Source organism: Bombina bombina, chromosome 6 (assembly GCF_027579735.1).
Source record: "Bombina bombina isolate aBomBom1 chromosome 6, aBomBom1.pri, whole genome shotgun sequence".
Classification (NCBI taxonomy): Eukaryota; Metazoa; Chordata; class Amphibia; order Anura; family Bombinatoridae; genus Bombina; species Bombina bombina.
Window position 1 is genome coordinate 5566678 of NC_069504.1, and position 21247 is coordinate 5587924.

At 39.9% G+C, this 21247-nt stretch overlaps 1 protein-coding gene across 1 annotated transcript in view; it reads right to left on the reverse strand.

The window, feature by feature from the left end:
• Positions 1-16679: 16679 nt before the first annotated feature.
• LOC128662519 (sphingomyelin phosphodiesterase 5) overlaps positions 16680-21247 on the reverse strand; it is a 327077-nt gene continuing 322509 nt past the window's right edge. The window contains exon 7 of the mRNA XM_053716299.1: positions 16680-17589. Coding sequence (XP_053572274.1) covers positions 17485-17589 — 105 coding nt within the window. The 3' untranslated portion in view covers positions 16680-17484. The remainder of the gene's footprint in view (positions 17590-21247) is intronic.

A 21247-nucleotide genomic window follows, 5' to 3' on the forward strand; every position in this document is an offset into this window, starting at 1 on the left:
AAAAAGTGCCCAATCCATAGCTGAGTGTCTTATATAATAAAAGTATATACTTACCGTGTAAGACACCCATCCACATATAGCAGACAGACAAACCAGTACTGAAACTCATCAGCAGAGGTAATGGTACAAGAGTATATAGCAGACAGCTAAACCAGTAATGAAACATATCAGCAGAGGTAATGGTACAAGAGTATATAGCAGACAGCTAAACCAGTACTGAAACGTATCAGCAGAGGTAATGGTACAAGAGTATATAGCAGGCAGCTAAACCAGTACTGAAACATATCAGCAGAGGTAATGGTACAAGAGTATATAGCAGACAGCTAAACCAGTACTGAAACATATCAGCAGAGGTAATGGTACAAGAGTATATAGCAGACAGCTAAACCAGTACTGAAACATATCAGCAGAGGTAATGGTATAGGAGTATATAGCAGACAGCTAAACCAGTACTGAAACGTATCAGCAGAGGTAATGGTACAAGAGTATATAGCAGGCAGCTAAACCAGTACTGAAACATATCAGCAGAGGTAATGGTACAAGAGTATATAGCAGACAGCTAAACCAGTACTGAAACATATCAGCAGAGGTAATGGTACAAGAGTATATAGCAGACAGCTAAACCAGTACTGAAACATATCAGCAGAGGTAATGGTACAAGAGTATATAGCAGACAGCTAAACCAGTACTGAAACGTATCAGCAGAGGTAATGGTACAAGAGTATATAGCAGACAGCTAAACCAGTACTGAAACATATCAGCAGAGGTAATGGTACAAGAGTATATAGCAGACAGCTAAACCAGTACTGAAACGTATCAGCAGAGGTAATGGTACAAGAGTATATAGCAGACAGCTAAACCAGTACTGAAACATATCAGCAGAGGTAATAGTACAAGAGTATATAGCAGACAGCTAAACCAGTACTGAAACGTATCAGCAGAGGTAATGGTACAGGAGTATATAGCAGACAGCTAAACCAGTACCAAAACATATCAGGAGAGGTAATGGTACAGGAGTATATAGCAGACAGCTAAACCAATACTGAAACATATCAGTAGAGCTAATGGTAAAAGAGTATAAAGCAGACAGCTAAACCAGTACTGAAACATATCAGCAAAGGTAATGGTACAAGAGTATATAGCAGACAGCTACACCAGTACTGAAACATATCAGCAGAGGTAATGGTACAGGAGTATATAGCAGACAGCTAAACCAGTACTGAAACGTATCAGCAGAGGTAATGGTACAAGAGTATATAGCAGACAGCTAAACCAGTACTGAAACATATCAGCAGAGGTAATGGTATAGGAGTATATAGCAGACAGCTAAACCAGTACTGAAACGTATCAGCAGAGGTAATGGTACAAGAGTATATAGCAGACAGCTAAACCAGTACTGAAACGTATCAGCAGAGGTAATGGTACAAGAGTATATAGCAGACAGCTAAACCAGTACTGAAACATATCAGCAGAGGTAATGGTACAAGAGTATATAGCAGACAGCTAAACCAGTACTGAAACATATCAGCAGAGGTAATGGTACAAGAGTATATAGCAGACAGCTAAACCAGTACTGAAACGTATCAGCAGAGGTAATGGTACAAGAGTATATAGCAGACAGCTAAACCAGTACTGAAACGTATCAGCAGAGGTAATGGTACAAGAGTATATAGCAGACAGCTAAACCAGTACTGAAACATATCAGCAGAGGTAATGGTACAAGAATATATAGCAGACAGCTAAACCAGTACTGAAACATATCAGCAGAGGTAATGGTACAAGAGTATATAGCAGACAGCTAAACCAGTACTGAAACATATCAGCAGAGGTAATAGTACAAGAGTATATAGCAGACAGCTAAACCAGTACTGAAACGTATCAGCACAGGTAATGGTACAAGAGTATATAGCAGACAGCTAAACCAGTACCGAAACATATCAGGAGAGGTAATGGTACAGGAGTATATAGCAGACAGCTAAACCAATACTGAAACATATCAGTAGAGCTAATGGTAAAAGAGTATATAGCAGACAGCTAAACCAGTACTGAAACATATCAGCAAAGGTAATGGTACAAGAGTATATAGCAGACAGCTACACCAGTACTGAAACATATCAGCAGAGGTAATGGTACAGGAGTATATAGCAGACAGCTAAACCAGTACTGAAACGTATCAGCAGAGGTAATGGTACAGGAGTATATAGCAGACAGCTAAACCAGTACTGAAACGTATCAGCAGAGGTAATGGTACAGGAGTATATAGCAGACAGCTAAACCAGTACTGAAACGTATCAGCAGAGGTAATGGTACAGGAGTATATAGCAGACAGCTAAACCAGTACTGAAACGTATCAGCAGAGGTAATGGTACAGGAGTATATAGCAGAAAGCTAAACCAGTACTGAAACGTATCAGCAGAGGTAATAGTACAGGAGTATATAGCAGACAGCTAAACCAGTACTGAAACGTATCAGCAGAGGTAATGGTACAGGAGTATATAGCAGACAGCTAAACCAGTACTGAAACGTATCAGCAGAGGTAATGGTACAGGAGTATATAGCAGACAGCTAAACCAGTACTGAAACGTATCAGCAGAGGTAATGGTACAGGAGTATATAGCAGACAGCTAAACCAGTACTGAAACATATCAGCAGAGGTAATGGTACAAGAGTATATAGCAGACAGCTAAACCAGTACTGAAACGTATCAGCAGAGGTAATGGTACAAGAGTATATAGCAGACAGCTAAACCAGTACTGAAACATATCAGCAGAGGTAATAGTACAAGAGTATATAGCAGACAGCTAAACCAGTACTGAAACGTATCAGCAGAGGTAATGGTACAGGAGTATATAGCAGACAGCTAAACCAGTACCAAAACATATCAGGAGAGGTAATGGTACAGGAGTATATAGCAGACAGCTAAACCAATACTGAAACATATCAGTAGAGCTAATGGTAAAAGAGTATATAGCAGACAGCTAAACCAGTACTGAAACATATCAGCAAAGGTAATGGTACAAGAGTATATAGCAGACAGCTACACCAGTACTGAAACATATCAGCAGAGGTAATGGTACAGGAGTATATAGCAGACAGCTAAACCAGTACTGAAACGTATCAGCAGAGGTAATGGTACAAGAGTATATAGCAGACAGCTAAACCAGTACTGAAACATATCAGCAGAGGTAATGGTATAGGAGTACATAGCAGACAGCTAAACCAGTACTGAAACGTATCAGCAGAGGTAATGGTACAAGAGTATATAGCAGACAGCTAAACCAGTACTGAAACGTATCAGCAGAGGTAATGGTACAAGAGTATATAGCAGACAGCTAAACCAGTACTGAAACATATCAGCAGAGGTAATGGTATAGGAGTTTATAGCAGACAGCTAAACCAGTACTGAAACGTATCAGCAGAGGTAATGGTACAAGAGTATATAGCAGGCAGCTAAACCAGTACTGAAACATATCAGCAGAGGTAATGGTACAAGAGTATATAGCAGACAGCTAAACCAGTACTGAAACATATCAGCAGAGGTAATGGTACAAGAGTATATAGCAGACAGCTAAACCAGTACTGAAACATATCAGCAGAGGTAATGGTACAAGAGTATATAGCAGACAGCTAAACCAGTACTGAAACATATCAGCAGAGGTAATGGTATAGGAGTATATAGCAGACAGCTAAACCAGTACTGAAACGTATCAGCAGAGGTAATGGTACAAGAGTATATAGCAGGCAGCTAAACCAGTACTGAAACATATCAGCAGAGGTAATGGTACAAGAGTATATAGCAGACAGCTAAACCAGTACTGAAACATATCAGCAGAGGTAATGGTACAAGAGTATATAGCAGACAGCTAAACCAGTACTGAAACGTATCAGCAGAGGTAATGGTACAAGAGTATATAGCAGACAGCTAAACCAGTACTGAAACATATCAGCAGAGGTAATAGTACAAGAGTATATAGCAGACAGCTAAACCAGTACTGAAACGTATCAGCAGAGGTAATGGTACAGGAGTATATAGCAGAAAGCTAAACCAGTACCAAAACATATCAGGAGAGGTAATGGTACAGGAGTATATAGCAGACAGCTAAACCAATACCGAAACATATCAGTAGAGCTAATGGTAAAAGAGTATATAGCAGACAGCTAAACCAGTACTGAAACATATCAGCAAAGGTAATGGTACAAGAGTATATAGCAGACAGCTACACCAGTACTGAAACATATCAGCAGAGGTAATGGTACAGGAGTATATAGCAGACAGCTAAACCAGTACTGAAACGTATCAGCAGAGGTAATGGTACAAGAGTATATAGCAGACAGCTAAACCAGTACTGAAACATATCAGCAGAGGTAATGGTATAGGAGTATATAGCAGACAGCTAAACCAGTACTGAAACGTATCAGCAGAGGTAATGGTACAAGAGTATATAGCAGACAGCTAAACCAGTACTGAAACGTATCAGCAGAGGTAATGGTACAAGAGTATATAGCAGACAGCTAAACCAGTACTGAAACATATCAGCAGAGGTAATGGTACAAGAGTATATAGCAGACAGCTAAACCAGTACTGAAACATATCAGCAGAGGTAATGGTACAAGAGTATATAGCAGACAGCTAAACCAGTACTGAAACGTATCAGCAGAGGTAATGGTACAAGAGTATATAGCAGACAGCTAAACCAGTACTGAAACATATCAGCAGAGGTAATGGTACAAGAGTATATAGCAGACAGCTAAACCAGTACTGAAACATATCAGCAGAGGTAATGGTACAAGAGTATATAGCAGACAGCTAAACCAGTACTGAAACATATCAGCAGAGGTAATGGTACAAGAGTATATAGCAGACAGCTAAACCAGTACTGAAACATATCAGCAGAGGTAATAGTACAAGAGTATATAGCAGACAGCTAAACCAGTACTGAAACGTATCAGCACAGGTAATGGTACAAGAGTATATAGCAGACAGCTAAACCAGTACCGAAACATATCAGTAGAGCTAATGGTAAAAGAGTATATAGCAGACAGCTAAACCAGTACTGAAACATATCAGCAGAGGTAATGGTACAAGAGTATATAGCAGACAGCTAAACCAGTACTGAAACATATCAGCAGAGGTAATGGTACAAGAGTATATAGCAGACAGCTAAACCAGTACTGAAACATATCAGCAGAGGTAATGGTACAAGAGTATATAGCAGACAGCTAAACCAGTACTGAAACATATCAGCAGAGGTAATAGTACAAGAGTATATAGCAGACAGCTAAACCAGTACTGAAACGTATCAGCACAGGTAATGGTACAAGAGTATATAGCAGACAGCTAAACCAGTACCGAAACATATCAGGAGAGGTAATGGTACAGGAGTATATAGCAGACAGCTAAACCAATACTGAAACATATCAGTAGAGCTAATGGTAAAAGAGTATATAGCAGACAGCTAAACCAGTACTGAAACATATCAGCAAAGGTAATGGTACAAGAGTATATAGCAGACAGCTACACCAGTACTGAAACATATCAGCAGAGGTAATGGTACAGGAGTATATAGCAGACAGCTAAACCAGTACTGAAACGTATCAGCAGAGGTAATGGTACAGGAGTATATAGCAGACAGCTAAACCAGTACTGAAACGTATCAGCAGAGGTAATGGTACAGGAGTATATAGCAGACAGCTAAACCAGTACTGAAACGTATCAGCAGAGGTAATGGTACAGGAGTATATAGCAGACAGCTAAACCAGTACTGAAACGTATCAGCAGAGGTAATGGTACAGGAGTATCTAGCAGACAGCTAAACCAGTACTGAAACGTATCAGCAGAGGTAATGGTACAGGAGTATATAGCAGAAAGCTAAACCAGTACTGAAACGTATCAGCAGAGGTAATGGTACAGGAGTATATAGCAGACAGCTAAACCAGTACTGAAACGTATCAGCAGAGGTAATGGTACAGGAGTATATAGCAGACAGCTAAACCAGTACTGAAACGTATCAGCAGAGGTAATGGTACAGGAGTATATAGCAGACAGCTAAACCAGTACTAAAACGTATCAGCAGAGGTAATGGTACAGGAGTATATAGCAGACAGCTAAACCAGTACTGAAACGTATCAGCAGAGGTAATGGTACAGGAGTATATAGCAGACAGCTAAACCAGTACTGAAACATATCAGCAGAGGTAATGGTACAGGAGTATATAGCAGACAGCTAAACCAGTACTGAAACGTATCAGCAGAGGTAATGGTACAGGAGTATATAGCAGACAGCTAAACCAGTACTGAAACGTATCAGCAGAGGTAATGGTACAGGAGTATCTAGCAGACAGCTAAACCAGTACTGAAACGTATCAGCAGAGGTAATGGTACAGGAGTATATAGCAGACAGCTAAACCAGTACTGAAACGTATCAGCAGAGGTAATGGTACAGGAGTATATAGCAGACAGCTAAACCAGTACTGAAACGTATCAGCAGAGGTAATGGTACAGGAGTATATAGCAGACAGCTAAACCAGTACTGAAACGTATCAGCAGAGGTAATGGTACAGGAGTATATAGCAGACAGCTAAACCAGTACTGAAACGTATCAGCAGAGGTAATGGTACAGGAGTATATAGCAGACAGCTAAACCAGTACTGAAACGTATCAGCAGAGGTAATGGTACAAGAGTATATAGCAGACAGCTAAACCAATACTGAAACATATCAGCAGAGGTAATGGTACAGGAGTATATAGCAGACAGCTAAACCAGTACTGAAACATATCAGCAGAGGTAATGGTACAAGAGTATATAGCAGACAGCTAAACCAGTACTGAAACATATCAGCAGAGGTAATGGTACAAGAGTATATAGCAGACAGCTAAACCAGTACTGAAACGTATCAGCAGAGGTAATGGTACAGGAGTATATAGCAGACAGCTAAACCAGTACTGAGACATATCAGCAGAGGTAATGGTACAAGAGTATATAGCAGACAGCTAAACCAGTACTGAGACATATCAGCAGAGGTATTGGTACAAGAGTATATAGCAGACAGCTAAACCAGTACGGAAACATATCAGCAGAGGTAATGGTACAAGAGTATATAGCAGACAGCTAAACCAGTACTGAAACATATCAGCAGAGGTAATGGTAGAGGAGTATATAGCAGACAGCTAAACCAGTACTGAAACATATCAGCAGAGGTAATGGTACAAGAGTATATAGCAGACAGCTAAACCAGTACTGAAACATATCAGCAGAGGTAATGGTACAAGAGTATATAGCAGACAGCTAAACCAGTACTGAGACATATCAGCAGAGGTAATGGTACAAGAGTATATAGCAGACAGCTAAACCAGTACTGAAACATATCAGCAGAGGTAATGGTACAGGAGTATATAGCAGACAGCTAAACCAGTACTGAAACGTATCAGCAGAGGTAATGGTACAAGAGTATATAGCAGACAGCTAAACCAATAGTGAAACGTATCAGCAGAGGTAATGGTACAAGAGTATATAGCAGACAGCTAAACCAGTACTGAAATATATCAGCAGAGGTAATGGTACAAGAGTATATAGCAGACAGCTAAACCAGTAGTGAAACATATCAGCAGAGGTAATGGTACAGGAGTATATAGCAGACAGCTAAACCAGTACTGAAACATATCAGCAGAGGTAATGGTACAGGCGTATATAGCAGACAGCTAAACCAGTACCGAAACATATCAGGAGAGGTAATGGTACAGGAGTATATAGCAGACAGCTAAACCAATACTGAAACATATCAGTAGAGATAATGGTAAAAGAGTATATAGCAGACAGCTAAACCAGTACTGAAACATATCAGCAGAGGTAAAGGTACAAGAGTATATAGCAGACAGCTAAACCGGTACCGAAACATATCAGCAGAGGTAATGGTACAGGCGTATATAGCAGACAGCTAAACCAGTACCGAAACATATCAGCAGAGGTAATGGTACAGGCGTATATAGCAGACAGCTAAACCAGTACTTAAACATATCAGCAGAGGTAATGGTACAAGAGTATATAGCAGACAGCTAAACCAGTACTGAAACATATCAGCAGAGGTAATGGTACAAGAGTATATAGCAGACAGCTAAACCAGTACTGAAACGTATCAGCAGAGGTAATGGCACAAGAGTATATAGCAGACAGCTAAACCAGTACTGAAACATATTAGCAGAGGTAATGGTACAAGAGTATATAGCAGACATATAAACCAGTACTGAAACATATCAGCAGAGGTAATGGTACAAGAGTATATAGCAGACAACTAAACCAGTACTGAAACATATCAGCAGAGGTAATGGTACAAGAGTATATAGCAGACAGCTAAACCAGTACTGAAACATATCAGCAGAGGTAATGGTACAAGAGTATATAGCAGACAGCTAAACCAGTACTGAAACGTATCAGCAGAGGTAATGGTACAAGAGTATATAGCAGACAGCTAAACCAGTACTGAGACATATCAGCAGAGGTAATGGTACAAGAGTATATAGCAGACAGCTAAACCAGTACTGAAAAAACATATCAGCAGAGGTAATGGTACAAGAGTATATAGCAGACAGCTAAACCAGTACTGAAACGTATCAGCAGAGGTAAAGGTACAAGAGTATATAGCAGACAGCTAAACCAGTACTGAAACATATCAGCAGAGGTAATGGTACAATAGTATATAGCAGACAGCTAAACCAGTAGTGAAACATATCAGCAGAGGTAATGGTACAAGAGTATATAGCAGACAGCTAAACCAGTACTGAAACATATCAGCAGAGGTAATGGTATAGGAGTATATAGCAGACAGCTAAACCAGTACTGAAACATATCAGTAGAGGTAATGGTACAAGAGTATATAGCAGACAGCTAAACCAGTAGTGAAACGTATCAGCAGAGGTAATGGTACAAGAGTATATAGCAGACAGCTAAACCAGTACTGAAACGTATCAGCAGAGGTAATGGTACAAGAGTATATAGCAGACAGCTAAACCAGTACTGAAACATATCAGCAGAGGTAATGGTACAAGAGTATATAGCAGACAGCTAAACCAGTACTGAAACGTATCAGCAGAGGTAATGGTACAAGAGTATATAGCAGACAGCTAAACCAGTACTGAAACATATCAGCAGAGGTAATGGTACAAGAGTATATAGCAGACAGCTAAACCAGTACTGAAACATATCAGCAGAGGTAATGGTACAAGAGTATATAGCAGACAGCTAAACCAGTAGTGAAACGTATCAGCAGAGGTAATGGTACAAGAGTATATAGCAGACAGCTAAACCAGTACTGAAACGTATCAGCAGAGGTAATGGTACAAGAGTATATAGCAGACAGCTAAACCAGTACTGAAACATATCAGCAGAGGTAATGGTACAAGAGTATATAGCAGACAGCTAAACCAGTACTGAAACGTATCAGCAGAGGTAATGGTACAAGAGTATATAGCAGACAGCTAAACCAGTACTGAAACATATCAGCAGAGGTAATGGTACAAGAGTATATAGCAGACAGCTAAACCAGTACTGAAACATATCAGCAGAGGTAATGGTACAAGAGTATATAGCAGACAGCTAAACCAGTAGTGAAACGTATCAGCAGAGGTAATGGTACAAGAGTATATAGCAGACAGCTAAACCAGTACTGAAACGTATCAGCAGAGGTAATGGTACAAGAGTATATAGCAGACAGCTAAACCAGTACTGAAACATATCAGCAGAGGTAATGGTACAAGAGTATATAGCAGACAGCTAAACCAGTACTGAAACGTATCAGCAGAGGTAATGGTACAAGAGTATATAGCAGACAGCTAAACCAGTACTGAAACATATCAGCAGAGGTAATGGTACAAGAGTATATAGCAGACAGCTAAACCAGTACTGAAACGTATCAGCAGAGGTAATGGTAGAGGAGTGTATAGCAGACAGCTAAACCAGTACTGAAACGTATCAGCAGAGGTAATGGTACAAGAGTATATAGCAGACAGCTAAACCAGTACTGAAACGTATCAGCAGAGGTAATGGTACAAGAGTATATAGCAGACAGCTAAACCAGTACTGAAACATATCAGCAGAGGTAATGGTACAAGAGTATATAGCAGACAGCTAAACCAGTACTGAAACATATCAGCAGAGGTAATGGTACAAGAGTATATAGCAGACAGCTAAACCAGTAGTGAAACGTATCAGCAGAGGTAATGGTACAAGAGTATATAGCAGACAGCTAAACCAGTACTGAAACGTATCAGCAGAGGTAATGGTACAAGAGTATATAGCAGACAGCTAAACCAGTACTGAAACATATCAGCAGAGGTAATGGTACAAGAGTATATAGCAGACAGCTAAACCAGTACTGAAACGTATCAGCAGAGGTAATGGTACAAGAGTATATAGCAGACAGCTAAACCAGTACTGAAACATATCAGCAGAGGTAATGGTACAAGAGTATATAGCAGACAGCTAAACCAGTACTGAAACGTATCAGCAGAGGTAATGGTAGAGGAGTGTATAGCAGACAGCTAAACCAGTACTGAAACGTATCAGCAGAGGTAATGGTACAAGAGTATATAGCAGACAGCTAAACCAGTACTGAAACATATCAGCAGAGGTAATGGTAGAGGAGTATATAGCAGACAGCTAAACCAGTACTGAAACGTATCAGCAGAGGTAATGGTACAAGAGTATATAGCAGACAGCTAAACCAGTACTGAAACATATCAGCAGAGGTAATGGTACAAGAGTATATAGCAGACAGCTAAACCAGTTCTGAAACATATCAGCAGAGGTAATGGTACAGGAGTATATTGTCGATCTATGAAGGGAGGCAGCAGATGAATCTCTGCGATCGATTTACAGAAAGCCTTATGAATATATTTCCCATAGGTGAAAACATGGTGTCATCAGGCAATACTCCCTTCACATCCCTCAGACAAACACTGCACTTAGAGAGGAACTGGGCTTTAATATGCTTAGAAGCGCCTTTCACTTTAGAAATCAAGCACATCATGCTTCATCACCTCCTAAGGAGGCAAAGTTTGTAAAACTGAGGTATGAGTGAGGTGGGAAGTGTATTTATAGGCATTTGAGGTTTGGGAAACTTTGCCCCCTCCTGGTAGGATTGTTTATCCCATACTTCACTAGCTCATGGACTCTTGCCACCTATATGAAAGAAATTTTCATTTACAAAAAGGCCTTTCTTACAATCATTTTATTCCCCTATCATCAGAAGCAAAGGAAGAACTTCTATGGTGGCTAGCAAACATGGAGGCCTGGAATAGAAGAGCCACATTTGGGAATTCTCCAGAAGCGGTTTCCGGTTGTGGTGCCCGTTGCAGACCTTGTATCACTGGAGGAAAATTGTCTCTTGGGGAAAAAAAACTTCATATAAATTGTCTGGAACGTTTAGCAGGTTCCTTTGCAGTCAAAAGTTTTTCAAATATTTCTTCCCCAATATCCATTCTTCTTCATATGGATGTGTCTACAGTTTGTTACTTAAATTACCTCGGAAGTACCAAATCCAGAGATCTTTCGAACATCACCAAATAATTTTATTCATCCTTGCTTAGACAGGAATATATCTATCAAAATGGAATATATCCCAGGTCTTTTCAATACTTCAACAGACTGGGATTCCGGCTTTCCGAGAGATGCAAGCGATTGGAAGGTGAATCAAAATATTTTTCTCTTCAGAATTTGAGAGGTCCTTTTTCTATAGATTTATTTGCCTCTCTATTGAACTTCCAGCTACACCTATATTTCAGTTAGCACCCAGATCCAGAGGCCAAAGCGACAGATGCTTTTCTTCAAAAATGGCCTTTTCTAGGCACTTATGCTTTCCCTCCTTTTTCAATGATTGCGAGAATCATTTCGATAGTTCGGAGGGACCATCTATCATGATGATAATTACCTCCTTTGGCCAACTCAACCCTTCCTACCCTTCTCTTCTGGAGATGTCCTACCTTCCTCCTCTCCTTCTACCTCATTCTCAAGATCTTCTTGTAGACCCGACGGAAAGTTTCACAATCTCATTATGTCTCAATATCTAACTCTCCTAGCCTGGATGATATCAGGGAACCCTATTCTCTTGACAGACTTTCAGCTGGTGTCTTCAAAGGGATTTTGATCCCTTTTCAGCTAATGTCAATCAGGTGATCAATTTTCTTTTTTCTCTTTTCGATTCAGTTCTAGCTTACCGTTCTATTAAAGGTTTCTCGTTCAGCAATCTCTGCATTCTCTAGTCAACAACTCTGCTATAGGTCAACATCCATTAATCTGTAAATTATTAAAAGCAATCAGACTTCAAACGCCCTCCAATTCCGAAATATAATTTCTTTTGGGACGTTGATTTATTTTTTTCTCTTTTTAAGAAATGGCCTCCTAATCATTTATTATCTTTAAAACAATTATCAGCTAAGCTTGCTACCCTTTTATGCATAATTTCTTTTCGTAGAGTTTCCCATGTTAAGGCTTTAGATCTAAACATTTTTCCCCTGAAGGAGTCACTTTTATTCTATCTTCTAGAACTAAAACTCTATCTTCGTCTATCTTCTATCCTTATCTTCCTTCTGAACCTGCTTTATGTGTGGTTAAATGTTTAAAAGACTATGAATCTAGAATTTCACCCTTTAGACTTTCTTCTTCCCCTCAGCTATTAATTTCTTTTGTCTCGCCTTTCTCCACTGTTCCTTCTACCTCTATCACAAGATGGGTTAAATAGGCAATGAAAGAAGCTGTATTGACTTGTCTTTTTCAGCTCAAAATGGTTCTGCAGCTTCTAAAGCATTTTTGAAGTCTACCTCTCTCCAACAAATTTTTAAAGCTGCTGATTGGTCATTTGACTCTATTTTTAAACCGTTTTATTTCAAACCCATTCAACATGCTTCGTTAAATTTAATTTCTTAATAAGCTTTAAATTAGCAAAATATGAAGTCTCTGTGCTTGTAAAAAAAACATAATTTATGCTTACCTGATAAATTTATTTATCTTGTAGTGTATCCAGTCCACGGATCATCCATTACTTGTGGGATATTCTCCTTCCCAACAGGAAGTTGCAAGAGGATCACCCACAGCAGAGCTGCTATATAGCTCCTCCCCTCACTGCCATATCCAGTCATTCGACCGAAACAAGACGAGAAAGGAGAAACCATAGGGTGCAGTGGTGACTGTAGTTTAATTAAAAATTTAGACCTGCCTTAAAAGGACAGGGCGGGCCGTGGACTGGATACACTACAAGAGAAATAAATTTATCAGGTAAGCATAAATTATGTTTTCTCTTGTTAAGTGTATCCAGTCCACGGATCATCCATTACTTGTGGGATACCAATACCAAAGCTTAAGTACACGGATGATGGGAGGGACAAGGCAGGAACTTAAACGGAAGGAACCACTGCCTGTAGAACCTTTCTCCCAAAAACAGCCTCCGAAGAAGCAAAAGTGTCAAATTTGTAAAATTTTGAAAAAGTGTGAAGCGAAGACCAAGTCGCAGCCTTGCAAATCTGTTCAACAGAGGCCTCATTTTTAAAGGCCCAGGTGGAAGCCACAGCTCTAGTAGAATGAGCTGTAATCCTTTCAGGGGGCTGCTGTCCAGCAGTCTCATAGGCTAAGCGTATTATGCTTCGAAGCCAAAAGGAGAGAGAGGTTGCCGAAGCTTTTTGACCTCTCCTCTGTCCAGAGTAAATGACAAACAGGGCAGATGTTTGACGAAAATCTTTAGTTGCCTGTAAGTAGAACTTCAAGGCACGGACTACGTCCAGATTATGTAAAAGACGTTCCTTCTTTGAAGAAGGATTAGGGCACAATGACGGGACAACAATCTCTTGATTGATATTCCTGTTAGAAACCACCTTAGGTAAAAACCCAGGTTTAGTACGCAGAACTACCTTGTCTGAATGGAAAATCAGATAAGGAGAATCACAATGTAAGGCAGATAACTCTGAGACTCTTCGAGCCGAGGAAATAGCCATCAAAAACAGAACTTTCCAAGATAAAAGTTTAATATCAATGGAATAAAGGGGTTCAAACGGAACTCCTTGAAGAACTTTAAGAACCAAGTTTAAGCTCCACGGAGGAGCAACAGTTTTAAACACAGGCTTAATCCTAGCCAAAGCCTGACAAAAAGCCTGGACGTCTGGAACCTCTGCCAGACGCTTGTGCAAAAGAATAGACAGAGCAGAGATCTGTCCTTTTAACGAACTAGCTGATAAGCCTTTTTCCAAACCATCTTGGAGAAAGGACAATATCCTAGGAATCCTAACCTTACTCCATGAGTAACTCTTGGATTCGCACCAATAAAGGTATTTACGCCATATCTTATGGTAGATTTTCCTGGTAACAGGCTTTCGTGCCTGTATTAAGGTATCAATAACTGACTCAGAGAAGCCACGCTTTGATAGAATCAAGCGTTCAATCTCCATGCAGTCAGTCTCAGAGAAATTAGATTTGGATGATTGAAAGGACCTTGTATTAGAAGGTCTTTCCTATGGGGCTCCACACTGGCTTTCAAACATAATGAACAAATAGATTCATCTATGTCAGACATGTTTAAACAGACTAGCAATAAGACTGGCAAGCTTGAAAAACACTTTACAACAAGTTTACAAGCAATATAAAAAACGCTACTGTGCCTTTAAGAAGCACAAAACCTGTCCCAAGTTGAAATAACAATGAACCAAAGCAGTTATACCAACCAAATTTTCACAGTGTATGTATTAAGTTAGCAGAGCATTGCACCCACTTGCAAATGGATGATTAACCCCTTAATACCCAAAACGGACTAACAATAGAAAAAAACGTTTTTTAAAACAGTCACACACACTGCCACAGCTCTACTGTGACTTTTTACCTCCCTCAATATGACTTTTGAAGATGTCCTGGATCATGCAGGAAGAAGCAGGAAGTCTGAGTCTGAATTTTTACTGCGCAAAAAAGCGCTAAAATAGGCCCCTCCCCTCATATTACAACAGTGGGAAGCCCCAGTTAACTGTTTCTATGCAGAAAATTAAGCCAGCCATGTGGAAAATTATGCCCCAATAAGTTTTATCAACAAATGTACGTTAAAAAACGATTAAACATGCCAGCAAACGTTTTAAAACACATTTTTATGAGAGTATATATATCTCTATTAATAAGCCTAATACCAGTCGCTTTCACTGCATTTAAGGCTTTACTTACATTACTTCGGTATCAGCAGCATTTTCTTAGTCAATTAAATTCCTTAGAAAAATATTTTACTGCACATACCTTATTTGCAGGAAAACCTGCACGCTATTCCCCCTCTGAAGTTACCTCACTCCTCAGAATGTGTGAGAACAGCAAGTGGATCTTAGTTACTTCTGCTAAGATCATAGAAAACGCAGGCAGATTCTTCTTCCAAATACTGCCTGAGAAAAAAACAGCACACTCCGGTGCCATTTAAAAATAACAAACTTTTGATTGAAGAAATAAACTAAGTATAAAACACCACAGTCCTCTCACGACCTCCATCTATGTTGAGGGTTGCAAGAGAATGACTGGATATGACATGTGAGGGGAGGAGCTATACAGCAGCTCTGCTGTGGGTGATCCTCTTGCAACTTCCTGTTGGGAAGGGAATATATCCCACAAGTAATGGATGATCCGTGGACTGGATACACTTAACAAGAGAAATTCCGATTATCCTTACTATGTGAAGGAATAATCTAGATTTTATTAAAGACACAGAGATGAATATTTTCCTTCCCTTATTGTTATACCCTCCCATATGATGTTACTTACCTTGTATTTTCTTATAGCTCCAAATCAATGAAGGCATCTTATGAAATGAAGGTTTTCTTCCATAAAAATCCTCAGTCACCTTCTGAAGATTCTCCAAATTGGGAAAAAAATAAAATCTTTTCATGGCTTCGCTTGAATGAATTTCTACCATCTAAAGATGTTTTCCTGTTTTTAAGACTTATTCTGGACTTTATTTTATTGCTGTTAATTTTTGGGCATTTTCAACATTTGCTCCTTTTTCCCCCCAATTTACCAGCATCGGCAAGAAGGAGGACGTTATATTTTGTATTGGACAGATGGTGATTGTGACTTGTATTCTTATTGGCCAGTCTCTCCTTTTCTCTACTGGTCAAATTTAAAATTGTACCTTTTTCTCTGTTTATTTAAAATTTCTGTATTGATTAACGTAATCTGTTGTGAACTTTTAAAGGCTGCAGTAAAAGAAAGAGATAGCAACATATTCGTCTCTGTGTCTTCAATAAAATCTAGATTATTCCTTCACAAAATTAGGATAATCTGAATTTTTTTTGTAGGCAAGGTTTTTTTTAAAGTTAGATTTTGTTATTTTTTTTTGGGGGGGGTTCTTTAATGTAGATGGCGGGATTTGTAACTTTTTTTGCAAAAGAGCTAAAATCACTTTAGGGCAATGCTCTACAAAAGGCCCTATTGTAATTTATTTTAATGTTAGGGTTTTGGGTGGGTTTTTTATTTTATGGGGAATGTAGTTTAGTGTTCGGTATAATGATTTTTTATTTTGGATACTGTATTTTTTTTTTTTTGGTAACAACTTTTTTTTTCTGTTTTGTTTTTAATAAGTGGGGTTAGTGTAGAGGGTGGGAATGAAAGAGGGTCCAGAATTAAGAGAGATGTCCCCTGATGCTAAAACAGCAGGATAGAGATAAAGTAGCCAAGATTTTTTGTTCTTAATATATCTTTATTTAATTTCTACACAGGGTACAATTATATTTATTTTTCAATAACATTTGCTGTGGGGGAAAAAAAAAAGATTTCAAGCAGGATGTAACATAAGGTATATAACCCTTATAATGAATAGCAAAGAAAAGCAATTTAGCCCAAACCGATCTATATAAGCACAACTGTATCTGATATGGATGGAAGGAAGCATTTTATTGTTGTACTAGTACAAGTGCCCTCAGCATGGTGTTTACCCCACTATTGAGATACTCCATGCATGTGATATTGCTCCAGACAACCATGAACCAAATTCAGCCAGTCAGTCATCTAAATGGTTCTTAATATTATTACTACTGCCCGGCAATGCTCGACACCACCTGTTATCAATGAGTCCCTACGCAGCCTAAATGTTTTAACCTCTCGTTTCCCTACTGCACCTGCCTTTAACCCACGTTTCAGCCCTTTATTCTGTTTGTAAGATCTGGCCTGAATACTGAGGAAGTGAGCAGCAACATTAACCCACCCCCAAATGAAAGACAGGATTTGCTAATCCCTAATCTAGTGACCCTGAACATCCCACCACACAATAAACATATTTGAGAAAAACCCTAAAGTCATCACTCAAACCATGGTAACAATTGTCTTAAAAAGTTTAAATAGTTATCACATCAACCTTGTGGACAGCATAGCATATCACAGAATTTGTCCATTTAATCCAAGCTGGATAAATGTATCTCAACAGCTGTAAACAAGAGATACCCAGATTTAGAAAACTTGTCTTCAATATTGGCGTGTCTTCAGGGTCACAAGTAAGTAGACTGAGGTAAAGAAATCTTGAGACGCATTGATACAGGGATATGATCAGATAGACCAGCCAGCTGTGTGATGAAAAGGAACTCATCCACAACCTAAAAACACAACCAAAGAATGGATGTAAGAAGAGAATAGCAGGACTAAAGGATAAAAAATATGTTTACCTGATAAATTAATTTCTTTCATGATGGTGAGAGTCCATGAATCATCCAGTATGGGAAATTCCCCTCCTGACCACTAGGAGGAGACAAAAGTAACCCCAACACACAAGAGCTTTAAATACCTCTGGCAAAAAAAAGAAAACATAATTTATGCTTACCTGATAAATTTATTTCTCTTGTGATGTATCGAGTCCACGGATTCATCCTTACTTGTGGGATATTCTCCTTCCCAACAGGAAGTGGCAAAGAGAGCACCCACAGCAGAGCTGTCTATATAGCTCCCCCCTTAGCTCCACCCCCCATTCATTCGACCGAAGGCTAGGAAGAAAAAGGAGAAACTATAGGGTGCAGTGGTGACAAAGTTTTAAAATAAAAATATATATGCCTGTCTTAAAAAACAGGGCGGGCCGTGGACTCGATACATCACAAGAGAAATAAATTTATCAGGTAAGCATAAATTATGTTTTCTCTTGTAAGATGTATCAAGTCCACGGATTCATCCTTACTTGTGGGATACCAATACCAAAGCTTTAGGACACGGATGAAGGGAGGGACAAGACAGGGACCTTAAACGGAAGGCACCACTGCTTGTAGAACCTTTCTCCCAAAAATAGCCTCTGAAGAAGCAAAAGTATCGAATTTGTAAAATTTGGAAAAAGTATGAAGCGAAGACCAAGTCGCCGCCTTACAAATCTGTTCAACAGAAGCCTCATTTTTAAAAGCCCATGTGGAAGCCACAGCTCTAGTAGAATGAGCAGTAATTCTTTCAGGAGGCTGCTGTCCAGCAGTCTCATAGGCCAAACGGATGATGCTTTTCAGCCAAAAGGAAAGAGAGGTAGCCGTAGCCCTTTGACCTCTCCGTTTACCAGAATAAACAACAAACAATGAAGATGTTTGACGGAAATCTTTAGTTGCTTGTAAGTAGAACTTTAAAGCACAAACCACATCAAGATTGTGTAACAGACGTTCCTTCTTTGATGAAGGATTAGGACACAGAGAAGGAACAACAATCTCTTGATTGATATTCTTATTAGAAACAACCTTAGGAAGAAACCCAGGTTTGGTACGCAAAACCACCTTATCTGCATGGAAAACAAGGTAAGGGGAATCACATTGTAAAGCAGATAGCTCAGAAACTCTTCGAGCCGAAGAGATAGCTACTAAAAACAAAACTTTCCAAGACAGAAGCTTAATATCTATGGAATGCATAGGTTCAAACGGAACCCCTTGAAGAACTTTAAGAACTAAGTTTAGGCTCCATGACGGAGCAACAGGTTTAAATACAGGCTTGATTCTGACCAAAGCCTGACTAAATGCTTGAACGTCTGGGACATCTGCCAGACGTTTGTGTAGTAGAATAGACAAAGCAGATATTTGTCCTTTTATGGAACTAGCAGATAATCCCTTCTCCAAACCTTCTTGGAGAAAAGACAATATTCTAGGAATCATAATCTTACTCCACGAGTAACCTTTGGATTCACACCAATAAAGATATTTGCGTCAAATCTTATGATAGATCTTCCTGGTGACAGGCTTTCTAGCCTGAATCAGGGTATCAATGACCGACTCAGAGAAACCACGCTTTGATAGAATCAGGCGTTCAATCTCCAAGCAGTCAGACGCAGAGACATTAGATTTGGATGCGTGAACGGACCTTGAATTAGAAGGTCCCGCCTCATTGGCAGAGTCCACAGTGGAACCGAGGACATGTCCACTAGGTCTGCATACCAAATCCTGCATGGACGCAGGTGCTATCAGAATTACCGAAGCTCTCTCCTGCTTGATTCTGGCAACCAGACGTGGGAGGAGAGGAAACGGTGGAAATACATAGGCCAGATTGAAGGACCAAGGCACTGCTAGAGCATCTATCAGTACCGCCTTGGAATCCCGGGACCTGGACCCGTAACGAGGAAGTTTAGCATTCTGACGAGACGCCATCAGATCCAATTCTGGTGTGCCCCATAGCTGAATCGGCTGGGCAAATACCTCCGGATGGAGTCTGTTTATAAAGGCGAATCTGAGAAATTTATGATGATCTCTGTGAATAGGGATGTGTAGATACGCATCCTTTAAGTCCACGGTAGTCAGATATTGACCCTCCTGGATCAGAGATAGAATAGTCCGAATAGTCTCCATCTTGAATGATGGAACCTTGAGGAACTTGTTTAGAATTTTGAGATCCAAGATTGATCTGAAAGTTCCCTCTTTTTTGGGAACCACAAACAGGTTTGAATAAAACCCTAGCCCCTGTTCCTCTATTGGGACTGGGCGGATCACCCCCATGGTATGTAGGTCTTCTACACAGCGTAAGAACGCCTCTCTCTTTGTCTGGTTTACAGACAATCGAGAAATGTGAAATCTCCCCCTTGGAAGGGAGTCTTTGAATTCCAGAAGATACCCCTGAGACACAATTTCTAAAGCCCAGGGATCGTGAACATCTCTCGCCCAAGCCTGAGCGAAGAGAGAGAGTCTGCCCCCTACTAGGCTACCCCTTCATGCTGTTTTAGAAGCAGCTGCAGGCTTCTTGGCCTTTTTACCCTGGTTAGGTCTCCAGACTGACTTGGATTGGGCAAAATTCCCCTCTTGCTTTCCAGTAGAGGAAGCTGAAGTGGGACCACTCAAAGTTCTGAAAGGAACGAAAATTATTCTGTTTGGTCCTCATCTTACTTGATCTATCCTGAGGGAGGGCATGACCTTTCCCTCCAGTGATGTCTGAAATAATCTCTCTCAGTTCAGGCCCGAATAGGGTCTTACTTTTGAAAGGAATGTTCAAAAGTTTAGATTTAGATGACACATCAGCAGACCAGGACTTAAGCCATAATGCCCTGCATGCTAAAATGGCAAAACCTGAATTCCTTGCCGCTAATTTAGCCAGTTGAAATGCGGCATCTGTAATAAAAGAATTAGCCAACTTAAGGGCCTTACTTCTGTCCATAATCTCCTCTAATGGAGTCTCCATTTGAAGAGCCTCTTCTAGAGCCTCAAACCAGAAAGCAGCTGCAGTCGTTACAGGAACAATGCACGCAATAGGTTGGAGAGAAAAACCTTGATGAACAAAAATTTTCTTCAAGAGACCCTCTAATTTTTTATCCATAGGATCTTTGAAAGCACAACTGTCTTCGATAGGTATAGTTGTATGCTTAGACAGAGTAGAAATAGCTCCCTCCGCCTTAGGAACTGTCTGCCATGAGTCCCTTATGGTGTCAGATATGGGAAACATTTTCTTAAAAACAGGAGGGGGAGTGAACGGAATACCTGGTCTATCCCACTCCTTAGCAATAATATTCACAATCCTCTTAGGGACTGGAAAAACATCAGTGTAAACAGGAACCTCTAAGTATTTATCCATTTCACACAATTTCTCTGGGACCACTATAGGGTCACAATCATCTAGAGTCGCTAATACCTCCCTAAGCAATAAGCGGAGGTGTTCAAGCTTAAATTTAAAGGCCGTCATATCAGAATGTGTCTGAGGAAGCGTCTTTCCTGAATCAGAAATTTCTCCCTCAGATAAATCCCTCACCCCTTCAGAGCATTGTGAGGGAATATCAGATACGGCTACTAAAGCATGAGACGGCTCAGCATTTTTCCT